This window comes from Lontra canadensis, unplaced genomic scaffold (genome assembly GCF_010015895.1).
Source record: "Lontra canadensis isolate GAN:19392208 unplaced genomic scaffold, GSC_riverotter_1.0 scaffold16, whole genome shotgun sequence".
Lineage (NCBI taxonomy): Eukaryota > Metazoa > Chordata > Mammalia > Carnivora > Mustelidae > Lontra > Lontra canadensis.
Window position 1 is genome coordinate 4418515 of NW_022631010.1, and position 15349 is coordinate 4433863.

The 15349-nt window shown below is 38.9% G+C and overlaps 1 protein-coding gene across 2 annotated transcripts in view; it reads right to left on the bottom strand.

The window, feature by feature from the left end:
* CSNK2A1 (casein kinase 2 alpha 1) overlaps window positions 1-15349 on the bottom strand; it is a 56844-nt gene that overhangs the window by 23228 nt on the left and 18267 nt on the right. Inside the window, exons 2-3 of one of the 2 annotated variants that reach the window (XM_032858985.1) lie at window positions 2709-2918; window positions 409-520 (exon numbers count right to left, since the gene is read on the bottom strand). In XM_032858985.1, coding sequence (XP_032714876.1) covers window positions 409-520; window positions 2709-2809 — 213 coding nt within the window. In that variant the 5' untranslated portion in view covers window positions 2810-2918. The remainder of the gene's footprint in view (window positions 1-408; window positions 521-2708; window positions 2919-15349) is intronic. The other variant, XM_032858987.1, reaches the window with a different exon arrangement.

Genomic DNA, 15349 nt, shown 5'->3' on the forward strand with positions numbered 1-15349 from the left:
CTGCCACTTAAAGGCCTGCATTTCTGACTCTTCATCTTTAAACAGTAGAGGTAACAACTTCTTGAAAACAAAAGGATGGACTGTTCACTAAAAATCTAGGAAATCAGAATTAGGCGAAGTCCTAGGAGACAGAAGACTGAACCTTTACTCCCTTCTCTACCACAATCTAGTTGTAGGACTCAAATCAAATCACTTCTCTTGCTTCAGTTTCCTGATCTGTCAAATAATCTCTTCTAACAACTTCACAGGATACAATAAAATAAAGGTGTTAAAGCACTCCAAAAACCCTTTCAGATGCTACTTTTAAAAAAAGTATTCAAAAAATAATTTGAAGTACTATTACCTAAAAAAAAAAAAATCTAAATTCCAAGTATCTCTGAAATTATAATCTTGCTCTTCTATACTCACCTTGAGAATTTTAACAACAACTTTTTCATTATTTGTGATGTTGATGGCTTCAAATACTTCACTGTATTTACCCCGGCCTAATTTTCGAACCAGCTGGTAGTCATCTTGATTACTGTAAACAGAAAGACTCAAAGTCACAATGATTTTAAAATTTCAAACCACTGGGCACTAATTAACTTTAAAAACTCTACTACCAGAGGGGTAAAAGAAATAAAAGGTATTTCAAATAATTTTTGTATTTTAAAAATTGGGCTATTAATTAAAAATGTGTGTTCCAAGTCCTGGAATTAGAAAAATTTAAGCCTTTCAATTATTCTTTCAAATACCAAATTGTTTGTATTTCTACTGGCATACCACACATAGCCAGCTTATATTAGGGTTTGTTGTGTGTGTTTGTGTCCAACAACAGACAGCTTTCCCTTGGAGAATAATTTTATATATTCCTGTCCTCTCATGCCTGGCCCAGCAGAAAATACGTATTGTAGGAATATTTCAATTCAGCTGCACTTTGGAAGCAGCTGATTTTTAATGGGCCTTTTAATGGCTTTCAATATATAGGCTTGACCTCCCACTTGCCCTCCAAGGCAAACCCTGAGAACAGTCCATAGAGTGGAGTTTGCAAATCACGCCACAGATCATGAACCATAGTCAGGGGTCCCTTCCTCACTTTTATCCATATTCCATGACCATTAGCATCAGCAGATATAAAAATAATAATAATAATAATAATAATAAAATAAGGGAAATGCCAACATTTTCTCCCTGTCTCTGATTACAACTTAGATGACTTTGCTTTAGAGAATGACAAACATGGTCCTTTTAATAGGCCTAAATTCTATTTACTCCTGCTGGAGACACTGAAAATCCAATTAACAAATTAGCTATGCAATTTCCTCAAGCAGCTAAAAACAAAGTGAATGAACAGACAAGGTAAAATATACTAAGGACAATGGACGATGAATTAAGGGAGGTCTAGGGGAAGGAAGCTTTTAGGTTAGTTGAATTCTCCTGTGGGACAGGCACAGAAAACAAATGCAAGCAAGCAAATAGCACCATGCCGAAAACTCAGAAGGGCTATTTAGAGTGTTATTTAAGCAAAACTAAGTGCAAAGCACTCAATCTGAACAGAGTGGTTGAAATTTCCTTAGCAAAACACAGGTATTCCTGGAGTCCAAAGCCTGTGATATGAAGGAACTGTCAGAGTATCAATGATAGTTTCTTGATGGTATCTTTGAAGTACACTGTACCTCTTTGTGCAGAGGCAATAAACTTACTGGTAAAAATCATGGTCAATACACCCTTATGCCAATTCTGGGAGATTACCTTTAACCACTTAGAGGTTATGTACACATGTGAACAGACATAAAATGTAGCACATGGGAGCTGTAGCTTTATGTGCTTTCAAATACTTTCCTTTTTTTTTTCTTTAAGGATTTTATTTATTTCTTTGATAGACAGAGATCACAAGTAGGTAGAGAGGCAGGCAGAGAGAGAGAGGGGAAGCAGGCTCCCTGCTGAGCAGAGAGCCCAATGCGGGGCTTGATCCCAGGACCCTGGGATCATGACCTGAGCCGAAGGCAGAGGCTTTAACCCACTGAGCCACCCAGGTGCCCCTCAAATACTTTGTTTTGTAGTTGATGTCCAAAGCCTTTTACCACAGTAAGTATGACCTCATCAATTAACTACATACATGTTAGAGGATAACAGATGCAAACATCCAAGAGAGACTGCATAGAGAATGAGGGACAAACACAGCTGTTCAGGTAGACTGCAACTGTTCAAAATGGAATTTGGGCTGAATTCATGTTACACATGGCTAAACTCATGATAAGGGCAAATGCTGATACGCGTTTAATTTTGCTTCTATCAGAAAGAGGACATCTTTCTGGAGAACTGTTTCATCCTTCAGTATCATCATGGGACAACATTCTCTGACCTCAAAAATATTTTATGTAAGAGTCTGGTGTTTTTAAAGTCTCTCAAGTATTAATTCTCACCTAGCTGTGAAGCCTGTAGCTGAGATAAGCTGACAGGTAACTCTATGTTACCGGCCTTTTATCCAGAGTATGTGAGTCCAAGGTAAGAATATGAGACAAAAAATTTTTACATGGTAAGCCAATCAAAACTCTTAATTTGCAAAGCAATACCTTGTTTCTCAACTGCAGAAGTAAACACAAATCAGGTTTCAATCTTGAGGTTTATAAATGTAGTCAGGAAGGATTCCTGATACAAATTACTCAACAAATCCATAAGAGTCAACCCTTTTCAGTGTGCACAGTGAAGTAAAAAGAAACAATTACCCCCACTCCACCACGTGTGACTCATAATCCCAGTACTCTCGGGGTCTGTGCGTATTAACATCTGTGTAAACTCTGGCCCTGCTTGGCACGGGTCCCGACATGTCAGACAGGTTGGCGAACGAAGGTGGACTTGATGTTTGGAGATCTGGTGGTCACTGTGTTCAGAAGCAGCTGGGGATAAGACCTTGTTTCAGACCTGTTTTCTTTAAACTGCGAATACAAAGTGCATAAAGGCCAAGGAATTATTTTTTTTTAAAGCATATGGGAAAAAAAAAATCATCTTATGATAATGGCCTCAAATTAAAAACAAAACAAAACAAAACAAAACAAAAAAACAAAACCAATAATGTTCTCAAATATACCTCTGATTCTTTTATCTGATAACAAATGACTAGATCCCCAATGTGTTAACCACAGTGTTTCCTCTAACTTGGGACAGAAAATCGTAATCATCATCATCATCATCATCATCATCATAGTAAACCCAGGAAACATAGTTTAAACTGGTCCTAATTCAACTCTGCAGTTGCTTGTTACCTCCTCATCTAAAGTCTAGACGTGCGAGGCCCTATAGCTCAGGGGTTAGAGCACTGGTCTTGTAAAGTCTAGACGTTGTTCATCATCATCATAGTAAACCCAGGAAACATACTTTAGACTGGCCCTAATCCAACTCTGCAGTTGCTTGTTACCTCCTCATCTAAAGTCTGGACGTTCTTTATAAGATAGCCTGGAAGGGAAAAAATGACATCAAGGATAGACCCATCTACATTACTACCATTTATACAATCCACAGAAATTACTGACTAGAACAGCTTTCTATAGCTCACTCTACAGAGTGTTAAAAGGCTTTAGAACAGTGGCAAAGCCAGGACTATAAACCATCAGCCTGACTGTTCCTGGTTGATGAAACCAACCATCCCTTCCTGGTTGATGAAACCAGGAAGGGAATAAAGACTTGTTCTCATACTTTGAAGTTCAATGTCTTTTTATATTGGTCCAAATCATTTAGGGAACCTCGCATAATAACTCAGTAGATCCTTAGTTACCTCTTGAAAGACTCAAGTCATTAAATTTAAAAACAGAAATTTTCTTTTTTTAAAAAAAGATTTTATTTATTTATTTGACAGAGAGATAGAGAGAGAGAGAGAGAGAGATCTGAAGGAGGCAGAGAAGCAGGCAGAGAGAGGGGGAAGCAGGCTCCCCGCTGAGCAGAGAGCCTGATGCGGGGCTCGATCCCAGGACCCTGAGATTATGAGCTGAAGGCAGAGGCTTACCCACTGAGCCACCCAGGTACTCCCAGAAATTTCCTCTTGATTTATTTAATATAGGAGCAAGCTTAATAAAAACTGGGAGAAGACAGTAATATATATTGCCTCAAATAATGCAAAATAGGACATAGAAGGAAAAGTGGTGGATTTTAGAAACATGCTTTCTACCAAATTGGTAAACTAAGTCTACCTATTGGTAAACTGATGTCTTCCCTAACCATTCCAATCTATTTATCTTCTTTTAACAATTCCTGTAGCATTTGTTGATTCCCTTTACTCTGCATTGATTAAAAATGTACTAAGTCTCCAGATTTCATAACCTGAGAACACATCACCTATGCAGTTTTCTGGCCCAGACTGTATAATCTCAACTTAGTTACAAGGAAGTTTCTATAAAGGGGGGGGGGAGAGATACACTGTACTCAAAAATATCAATATTATAAAACATAAAAAAGGCAGGCAGGAGAGAGGAGACATGACTATACAGTGTCCAGTCCCTAGACTATATTCTCTACTGGAGCAGGGTAAATGATGTAAATAACAATACTATCATACCCACTGTCCCATGGCGGTCAGCCTCTCCTCTTCTGTCCTTCCTGCTGCTCCCTTGCAGTGTATTCAATAAACTTCTATCTCCTTTAGGGGTACATGGGTGGCTCAGTGGGTTAAGCCTCTGCCTTTGGCTGAGGTCATGATCTCAGGGTCTTGGGAGAGAGCCCCATGCTGGGATCCCTGCTCAGCGGGGAGTCTGCTTCTCCCTCTCCCCATCCCTCCCCAGCTCCTGCTGTCTGTCTCAAATAAATGAGTAAAATCTTAAAAAAAAAAAAATTATAATAGGTAAATCTGAGTAAAGAGTTTACAGATGTTCCTTGTACCACTCTTTTGTTGAAACATGTTATTCATAAAAACTGTGGTAAAACATAAAATCTACCAACTTCACCATATTTTCTTTAAATAAATACAAAAATAATAGGAGCTGTAGCTAACTCCCAGCTTTGGAGGGCCAAATCATGGGTGAACATGACATCACAAAATGAGACTTCATTTTTTTTCCTGGAAATCACCTGAGTCACATGGAAAACATTCCCCAACTCTCATTTACTAGTCTGTGTATCTCTCAGTTTTATCATCCAGTGTTCCTCTGCTTTCTTAAGGCCTTGGCATTCTCTGTGAAAAGCAGAGCAAGACTATTCACTAATGAAACTCCTGAGATTCTCAAGTACTTGTCTGACTGGCTCTTACAGCTTTGTGCTTCATCAGCTGGGACCTAATTTATGAACTGGTGGACTTGATTTCCCACTGGGAGGACTACCAGCGGTTTTGCAGCACCCGAAGCGGTGCTTCACTTTACTAACATGCATACCAAATAATCTGTTTACAGTAAGAGAGTTGTTTGCATGAATGTTAATTACATAGGGGCCTTCATTACATAGGGAGAAGAAATGCAAGAGTTCTTCAACTGTACTTCAGTAATCTCAGATAAATAAAGTGGTGTGAAGAGGGATGGGGGAGAGTGTGATAGGCTAGGGATAAAGAGGGGGATGTGAAAAGATATGAAGGGAAAGTCATCAAAGAAAAACATTATTATATTCAGAAATAGTATGTCACTTACAACCTCTGTAAACATGTACGTATATTCACATACAGCCTAACATGAAAGAAAGGGATGGGCTAAATTTCTCAATTATTGGCTGGTTCTTTCATACATTTCTTCTTTTGTCCATCCCTTAAATATACGAGCATCTACTATGAAAAAAATACTATGCCAGGCCTTGGGAATAAAAGGCAGAACAAACGTGAGACAAATACGCCTTTGAAAAGATTTTATCTGGGGCGCCTGGGTGGCTCAGTGGGTTAAGCCTCTGCCTTCGGCTCAGGTCATGATCCCGGGGTCCTGGGATCGAGCCCCGCGTCGAGCTCTCTGCTCAGCGGGGCGCCTGCTTCCACCTCTCTCTCTCTGCCTGCCTCTCTGCCTACTTGTGATCTTTGTCTGTCAAATAAATACAAAAAAAAAAAAAAAATCTTAAAAAAAAAAAAAGATTTTATCTGAGCGCCTGGGTGGCTCAGTGGGTTAGGCCACTGCCTTCAGCTCAGGTCATGATCTCAAGGTCTTGGGATTGAGACTTTCTGCTCAGCGGGGAGCCTGCTTCCCTCTCTGTCTCTGCCTGCCTCTCTGCTTACTTGTGATCTCTGTCTGTCAAATAAATAAATAAATAAAATCTTTAAAAAAATTTATCTGCAGTCAAGGATAATGGAAACTCACTGAAGAGGTGTTTTTGTTTTTTTTTTTTAAAGATTTTATTTATTTATTTGACAGAGAGATCAGGAGTAGGCAGACAGAGAGAGGAGGAAGCAGGCTCCCCGCCAAGCAGAGAGCCCGACTCAGGGCTCGATCCCAGGACCCTGAGATCATGACCCGAGCTGTAGGGAGAGGCTTTAACCCACCCTTTAACCCACCCTTTAACCCACCTGAGCCACCCAGGTGCCCCTCACTGAAGAGTTTTTTTTTTTTTTAATATTTTATTTATTTATTTGACAGACAGAAATCACAAGTAGGCAGAGAGGCAGGCAGAGAGAGAGAGGAGGAAGCAGGCTCCCCATGGAGCAGAGAGCCCGATGTGGGGCTTGATCCCAGGACCCCTGGATCATGACCTGAGCCGAAGGCAGAGGCTTAACCCACTGAGCCACCCAGGCGCCCCTCACTGAAGAGTTTTAAGCAGAAAAGTGACCCGTGTGCACATCTTGAAAAGCTCACTCTGGCTGGGTGTGGGACAAGCAGAGGAATAGACTTAGGTAGAAAGAAGGCTGTTAGCAGTAGCTTATGCAAGAATGAGGATGAAAGCTTGACCTATGGTGGTAGCAACAGAGACAAGTGTACAAATCTGAATAACAAAATTTATGGTATAAAATCAGTAACTCTGGGTGGACTAGATAATGGGATAAGAAGTGGGAGGTGACTTTCAGATTTCTAGCTAGAGATATTTAAAAAAAAGTTTTATTTTAGAGAGTGTGTATGCAAGAACAAGTAAGCGTGAAAGCAGGGAGGGGGGTAGAGGAAGAGAGAAGCAGACTGCCCCATGCCGAACTCGAGCCCACAACCCTGAGATCATGACTTCAACAAAAAATCAAGAGTTGGACACTTAACCAACTGAGCCAACCAGGCACCCCAAAAGTACCTTAAAAAAAAAAAAAAAGATTTTACTCATCTATTTGACAGACAGAGACAGTGAGAGAGGGTATACAAGCGGGGAAGTGCGAGAGGGAGAAGCAGGCTTCCCGCTGAGCAGGAAGCCCAACACAGGGCTCAATCCTAGGACCCTGGGATCATGACCTGAGCCAAGGGCAGGAGCCCAATGACTGAGCCACCCAGGTGCCCCTAGAAGTACTTTTGATACCACTTATGGGGGATAGAAAACTTCTGGAAGAGAACTCATAGGTCAGGTTTTGGACTAGGTTAAAATGGATGAGACATTAAAATGGATACTGAATAAGCAGGCTGGAGCTAAAAGAGCCTTCTCAAGCTTTAAATAGCTAACCCTCCCAGTTCTATGGTTAGACATTTCCTTCCCTTATCTACAAATAAGAAAACAGCCTAAATAAGTTCAGTTGCTTGGCCATGAACATCCAGGAGAGATTTGGGATTCAAAGCTTAGGTGGCCGGCCTATAAAGTTTTAAAAAACCTTAATTTCCTTAGGAGGCACTTAGCTCTCTGGGGTCAAGATCCATGTCTGATTTATCCTTTGAATTTACAGAACCCAGTTCAAGGCTCTGCACCTTGCAGGGTGTTCTCTAAATATTATTTGCTGATGAAATCGAGGTTTGTTTTTTTCCCCAAAAATGAAATGAAAATGAAGTTTACTTCCAGAAGATAGGGTGCCCCTATTCTGGCCATGTGGTACGCAGCTAGGAAAACCGGAAGACTGACTCAAGGATTCTGGAGTAGGTATTTCCTTTGCATATAGGTTCTCTCTCAGTATTACAGATTCCTCTCTTAAATAACAGGGCCATGGTTAAGATTTGTCTTTTTCTCCCCACAAAAGTTAAAACTAAGATAATACTGGCAAAACCTTATTTTAGCAATTTTTACAAAAAGCTTGTTTAGAAATTAGGTAGAGTGTCTGAGTCCTAAATATCCTGAAGGTCAATTTTCCCATCTAATGCTTATAATATAAGCATACCTTAAAAAAAATCTGACTTACAGAAAAAGTATTAAATAACTTCCATTTTAAATGACCTAACTTCATCCTTATTGTTCTCATGTAATTGCATAAAAGGAGGTGTAACTTTGGCAGTTAATGATTTCATATGACTACTACCTAAAAAGCTTTCAGACCGATGCTGAAGACAATGGCTATATTTTGTTTCTTTAATACTTAGACTAGTAGAAGCCAATTAATCAACTGAAAAATTCTGCCAACAAAATTTACCCTATTAAAGTCAGACCACACCTACAACCAAAGCCAGTTATACAGTTCTGTTTGACCTCTTCTTTAATAACATGCAAGGAAAACTCCATCCAACCAGAAGGTTAAAATGTGTACTGCCAAAATCATGTTTATCAACATAAATGGAATACAGAACTAATTAATTTCAATAAAAATTCCCCTTGTCCTCAACGAATCTCTCCCTCTAATCTCTTCTATGCCGTATTTCTATTTTTCAATCTAGCAACTAAAAAGAAAATTAGAGGCTTAGTAAATGGTCCAATACCAGAAAACTGCATGTCTGATTAATCATCTGTGCCAATGTATTTTTTTCTAATGTTTCAATAACACTTTATTTACAAAATCAAATTACATGCTGGATTTGGGCCAGTGAACTATATAGATTGTGCCAATGTATTTTTATAGATGAATTTCGTAGTGGGACTGGAAAAGATTATTCTCAAACTTTAAATTTAAAAAGTCTGATTTCAAATAATATGGTTTTTTTTCTTTTAATCCTGATGTTTTTTAGAGTCTCCATCTTAAGAAAAACCCACAAAAACCCTCCCATCCCTAGATCAACCACAGTGAATGAACAAGATCTCATAATCATCCAGACAGGGCAAAGATTCCTACAGTAAAGAATGAGGAATGTGCTTACACTGCACTGACTGCATGATTTAAGACTGCTCGTTCAGGGGAAAAGCAGTTGTATAAGGAAAACAACACCTTCTTAGCACTACTGCTGCAGAGAATGAATTCTTCCTAGCAACTGGGCAGCATAAACTGGCAAGAGAAACAGGCTTTGTAGAACAAACGCAGAGAGAACATAACTATACTTGCACCTGGTAAAAGCAAAGACAAATCATAGAAACTTGGCTTTCCCCCCTTCTTTCCCTCTTTTTAAACAGATTTTTGTTTTTAAATAATCTCTACACCCAATATGGGCTCGAACCCACAGCCCCAAGACCAAGATGCACATACTCCACAGACTGAGCCAGCTAGGCGCCCCACCTTTCACCCTTTCAAAGTGGCACTGCCTAGAAGGCCAAATAAACACAAAAAAACGGTAGTTAGTACTATCCAAATTACTTGTTTCATGTATCCATAGTTGCCCTTAATCCCTCATTCTCTCTTCCTTTCAAAATTAACAGCATAATGTTCACTGAGTAAGCATTTATTAAACAATTATTATGTACCAGGAAATGTGTGGCAACTGCCAGGAAAAGATTCTTTCTCCAGGCCCTGGAAAATAAAGGGAAATCATCTCTGCCCTTGACAAAGGGTACAGTCCATCACATCACAAGTGACCAGTGCTTGAAAGAATTAAGTCAAGGTGCTCTGCAGGCACTGAAGGGAATTTAAGTCACCCACCCACCCACTACCATTCATTCAATAAATATTAATGGAGTACCCCAATGTTTGGGGAAAGCTGCCAGGAAAAAAATAACATCTAAGCTTAGTTTTGAAGGCTGCATAGAACTATTTAGATGAAAAACAAGAAAACTGTAAAGCACAAGACTTTAAACAAGTCAAGAATTTTAAAGACCGGGAACATTATACCCTCTGATAAGAGGCTGGCACAACTCATTATGCCCTGTGAGAAAGAAGTACATCAGACTAGCAAGACCCTTTAATATCGGATTTGGATAATACTGGAACATTCCACTTGACTGTTACTAATGTGTGCCTTAAAAAATGATTAACTCAGGGCACCTGGGTGGCTCAGTGGGATAAAGCCTCTGCCTTCGGCTCAGGTCATGATCCCAGGGTCCTGGGATTGAGCCCCGAATCGGGCTCTCTGCTCAGTGGGGAGCCTGCTTCCTCCTCTCTCTCTCTGCCTGCCTCTCTGCCTACTTGTGATCTGTCTGTCAAATAATAAATAAATAAATAAACCTTAAAAAATTTATTAACTCATAACCATTGCAATTCAGATCTCATTCTCTTCCTTTCTCTACTCACACAGATAAATTCTACTACAGAGGTCACAAAGCAAATGCCTAGAAAGGACAAAGAGCTAGGGGGTTTAGATCCATGAGAGTGTAACTAGAGCTTCTCAGTTTTCAAAGAAACCAAGATTGTAGCAGGCAATTTTCCTGTTTTCAGTAAGGGTGGGCTAGATTATTTGGGTCAATCTTCCCACTGAGAACAGCTAGAAAACAGATTAAACACACTTATACTCACTCACTCTCACACATACACACATTCTCATTTTCTCACTCTTAAATAAAACAGATAAACAATTATAGTCCACAGCGAAGAGAAAATGAGAACCCAGAGAAGGAAGGAAGGAAGGAAGTCCAAAGGGTCTTTGCTGATCCCTGAAAATTAGAATTTTGTCCTGATGGAAAGCACAGGGCCCTCACAAGGGGAGGAGTCTCAAAGGAGACCTTCATAATAAGCTGACTTCAGAGGGTTACAACCTTAGGGTGAGACTAAATAGGAAGTGGAAGAGCCAGGGAAGAATTACATCCTTATGGAGGGAGTATCAGATACGAAGCTTGCTTTAAGGTGGTCCCTGGACCTGTAATGTCCAGATACCTCACATGAGTAAGCTCTCTGTTGGCGGGGGGGGACGGGGGACGGACACCTTGCTATTATGGGCCTCAAATGATTCCTACAAATTATTTTTCAAATATAATATGCAACCTGTAATCAAAGATAACTAGTTACTGAAGGAAAAGACTACAAGAGTAAGAACTGGCAAAAAAAAAAAAAGAACACAAAAGTCCTACAGAGACTTCTGATCTCATCAAGCGCAAACTCCAAACAATCATGCTAACTATGCTTATAGAAATAAGAGACAAGCTTCAGAATATATGAAGCAACAAGATACTACAGGTTTCAAGAAGTGAAAAGAACAAAATAAAACTTTTAAAAAGAAACTGTGGAATGGTTTGGTACACTTTTGATCAGGACTACAAGAAAAGGAAAGAATGGGGGTACCTGGGTGGCTCAGTTGGTTAAGTGACTGCCTTTCGTTCAGGTCATGATCCCAGAGTCCTGGGATTGAGTCCCTCATCAGGCTCCCAGCTCAGCAGGGAGTCTGCTTCTCCCTCTGACTCTCCAACACTCTTGTGCTCTCTCAAATAAATAAATAAAATCTAACAAAAAAAAAAAAAAAGGGGGGGGGAGAAAATGGGACAGGGGAAAGGCAATATTTATAAGAGGTATAATAGCTGAAAATTTCCCAGAAGCAATCAAACACAACCACATTCCAGAAGCCAATAAATTCCAAAGAGAATAAATAAAAAGAAATCCACAACATACAATAATAAAACAGCAGAAAAATCAAAGCAAAGAAGCTGAAAAGCAAGCAGAGAAGTCAGACTACATCCAAAGAAGCAACTCAGAACAGCTCATTTTCCAAAAGCAACAATGAAGCTTGAAGACAGTTTAATATCTACAGTGTGCTAAGGAAAAAAATTTGCCAAATTATAATTCTATATCCAGCAAATATCTCTAAATAAAGAAGATAAAGAACAATAATACCATCTGGAAGGTCTGTGTTGAAAGAGAGAAGAGCAAGCAAAATAAAAATGTATGGAAAAGTTCAAGAAAACACTGACCATTAATATCAGATTTTGGTAAATAACGGTTCCAAGTTCCAAGTTATTATCATCTATGATGGTATCTACTTATAAAACAAAAATACAACATATTTCAACACTAGAAAGAGGGGGGAAGTGAAATGATAAAAAGAACCCCAAAAAAAGGTAAGAAAAAGAGAAAGAACCCCAGAACTTAAGAAACAGTGAGAGAAAAGTTAAACTGAAATATGACTAATTATATTCAACATAAATGAAATAAATTATCCAGGTAAAGATAAAGACTGTCAGACTATATTAAAAAAAAAAAAGATCCAGGGGCGCCTGGGTGGCTGAGTCGTCGTTTAAGCGTCTGCCTTTTGGCTCAGGTCATGATCTCAGGGTCCTGGGATTGAGTCCACTGGGCTCCCTGCTCAGTGGGGAGTTTGCATCTCCCTCTCCCTCTGCCTCTACCCATGCTCTCTCTCTGTCAAATAAATAAAATCTTCTTTTAATTTTAAAGATTTTATTTATTTATTTGACAGAGATCACAAGTAGGCAGAGAAGCAGGCAGAGAGAGAGGAGGAAGCAGTCTCCCTCTGAGCAGAGAGCCCGATGTGGGGCTCGATCCCAGGACTCTGGGATCATGACCTGAGCTGAAGTGAGAGGCTTTAACCCACTGAGCCACCCAGGCGCCCCAATAAAATCTTTTTTTTTAAAAAAAGATCCAAATGGACTAGAATAATCAGAACAGTTTTGGAAAAAAAAAAAAAAAAAACGCTGGAGGAATCACATAAATCTTAAGTTATTACAAAGCCACAGTTACTAAAAAGTGTGGTATTGGCAAAGGGCTAGAACAGATCAGTGGAACACAATGGGGAATACAGAGATAGAGCCATACAAACATGGCCTGTTGATTTTTGACAACGGTACAAAGGCAGTTCAATGGAGAAAGGAGAATATTTTCTCGAAGAGGTTTTGGAACATTAGCACATCCATATGCAAAATCATGTACTTCACCCTAAACCTTACACACATTATGTAAGAAGCAATTTATAATGAATGGTAGACCTAAATATAAAACATAACATTTTCAAACCTTTAGAAGAAAATCTTGTGACCTGGGGACCTGGAATTAGGATTAGGCAGTGGTCTTAAAACATAATGCCGAAGTATAATCCATAAAAATAAAAATAGATAAACTGGACTTCATCATCAAGTATTAAAGTATTCCTTCTCTGTGAAAAGCACTGCTTTTCAGATAGGGAAAATATATCTATAAATCACATATAGGATAAAAGACTTAAATGTATAATATAAAAAGAACTCAAAAATAAGAAAACAACCCAAATAACAAAGACAAGAGATTTGAACAGACACTTTGTGAAAGAAGATCTATGGATAAGCCTAAGAAAAGATGCACAATATTGTTGATCATTAGGGAAAGTCAAATTAAAATAAAAATGAAGGGGTGCCTGGGTGGCTCAATTGGTTAAGAATCTGCCTTCAGCTCAGGTCATGATTCCAGGGTCCTGGGATGGAGCCCCACATTGGGCTCCTTGCTCAGCAGGGAGCCTGCTTCTCCCCCTGCCTGCCGCTCACCCTGTGTGTGTACGCACGCACGCACGCACGCTCTCTCATAAATAAAATACAGATACACTACAGATCTACTAAAATGGTTAAAATTTAAAAATAAAATAAAAAGTCAATTCCAAAAGCTGGTGAGGATGCAGAGTAACAAATTAATTCATTCCTGATGGGAATGCAACATGGTATGTATAGCCATCTTAGAAAAGTTTGGCAGTTTCTCAAAGTAAAACATATATTAACCATACAACCTAGCATTCCCACTCTTAGGTATTTTTTCAAGTGAACTGAAAACCAATGCTTACACAAAAACCTATACCTGAATGTTGATAGCAGCTTTATATGTAACTGCAAAATAACTGAAACAATCAAGATGTACAACACATGAATGGATACACAAATGGTGGTACAAGCACACAATGGAAAACAACTGATTTGAAGAACATGGATGAATCTTAAATATATTTCTCTAAGTGAAGAAGCCAGATCCAAAAAACTACATACTGGGCGGCCTGGCGGGCTCAGCTGGTAAAGCATATGACTCTTGATCCTGAGGTTTTAAGTTCAAGCCCCATGCTGGATGTAGAGATTACTTAAAATCTTTAAAAACGACAACAAGCTACATATTGCATACTTCCATTTATAGGACATTCTAGAAAAGGCAAACCATAAAGAGAGAACAGATGAGTGATTGCCCCATTACAATGAAATGTTCTGTATAACACTGTAGAGGTGGATTTGTTACTCAAAGCATTGTCAAAATCCACAGAACTGTACACAACAAAGTATTAATGAATGCAAATTCCTAGCTCTGTCCACTGAGAGCTACTAGAAATAGTGTCAACGAGTAGCAATGACAGTTAATTAGTGCCCACATCTTAGTTTCTCAATAATTTTCTCTAATAAAAGGAATGACAGCTCCTTGGAGAAGTGGCTGATTCTAGAATGGGGGAGGTGATCTTGTAGTCAAAAGTACATGGGAGTCAAATGGAAGGAACATCAACAGCCAAAGCTTGAACAATCTGAGTAATAATGATGGAATTAGATTGTGACCCTAAAGAGTAAAATAAATATCCACGAGTCCATACTAAGTAATTAAATTTTGAAAATTTTCTCTACATAAGAATTCCAACTTACATATACATCTAGAAAGAAAGAGAAAATTTCCATTAGACCAGCAACAGTAATTGCTGTAGCCAAGATCCACTGACAGATGCTAAACTTAGTAAAACTTTTAGGAGAAACAGAATTATCTGCATAGCCTCTAAGAATCTCCTCCAATCCTCATTAATTACTCTGGTGGTTTTAACATAGTCCATAAATCATTTGGTACATCTCCTTCGAGGAGGTGGAACTTAATGTTCTTCCCCTTGAAATTGGGTTGGACTTAGGAAAGCCCTTCAAATAAATATGTAAAGGGAGAAATAATAATTCTAGAGTGGAGAAACATGACAGACACAACCTAAACATCGCTAAAGATAAATTATATTAACATCACATAACCTTAATGCAATCATCATGAGAAAGAATGTCACCTGTGGTATTCTCCAAAATTCATAACCATAATCCAATTATGAGAAAACATCGGTCAAACCTAAATTGAAAGGCATTCTACAATCTCACCAGTCTTCTCCAGAAGTGTCAGTCTTGAAAATCAAGTAAAGACTGAAAAATTATCACAGACTGAAGGAAACTAAGGAGACATGATGACTAATGTAATGTGGTATCCTGGACCAGAAAAAGCACATACCTGGCAAAATCCAAATAAAGTCCATTTTAGTTAACAGTATTGTATTATTGTTTATTTCTTAGGTTTAATCAAGTGTCATGGTTA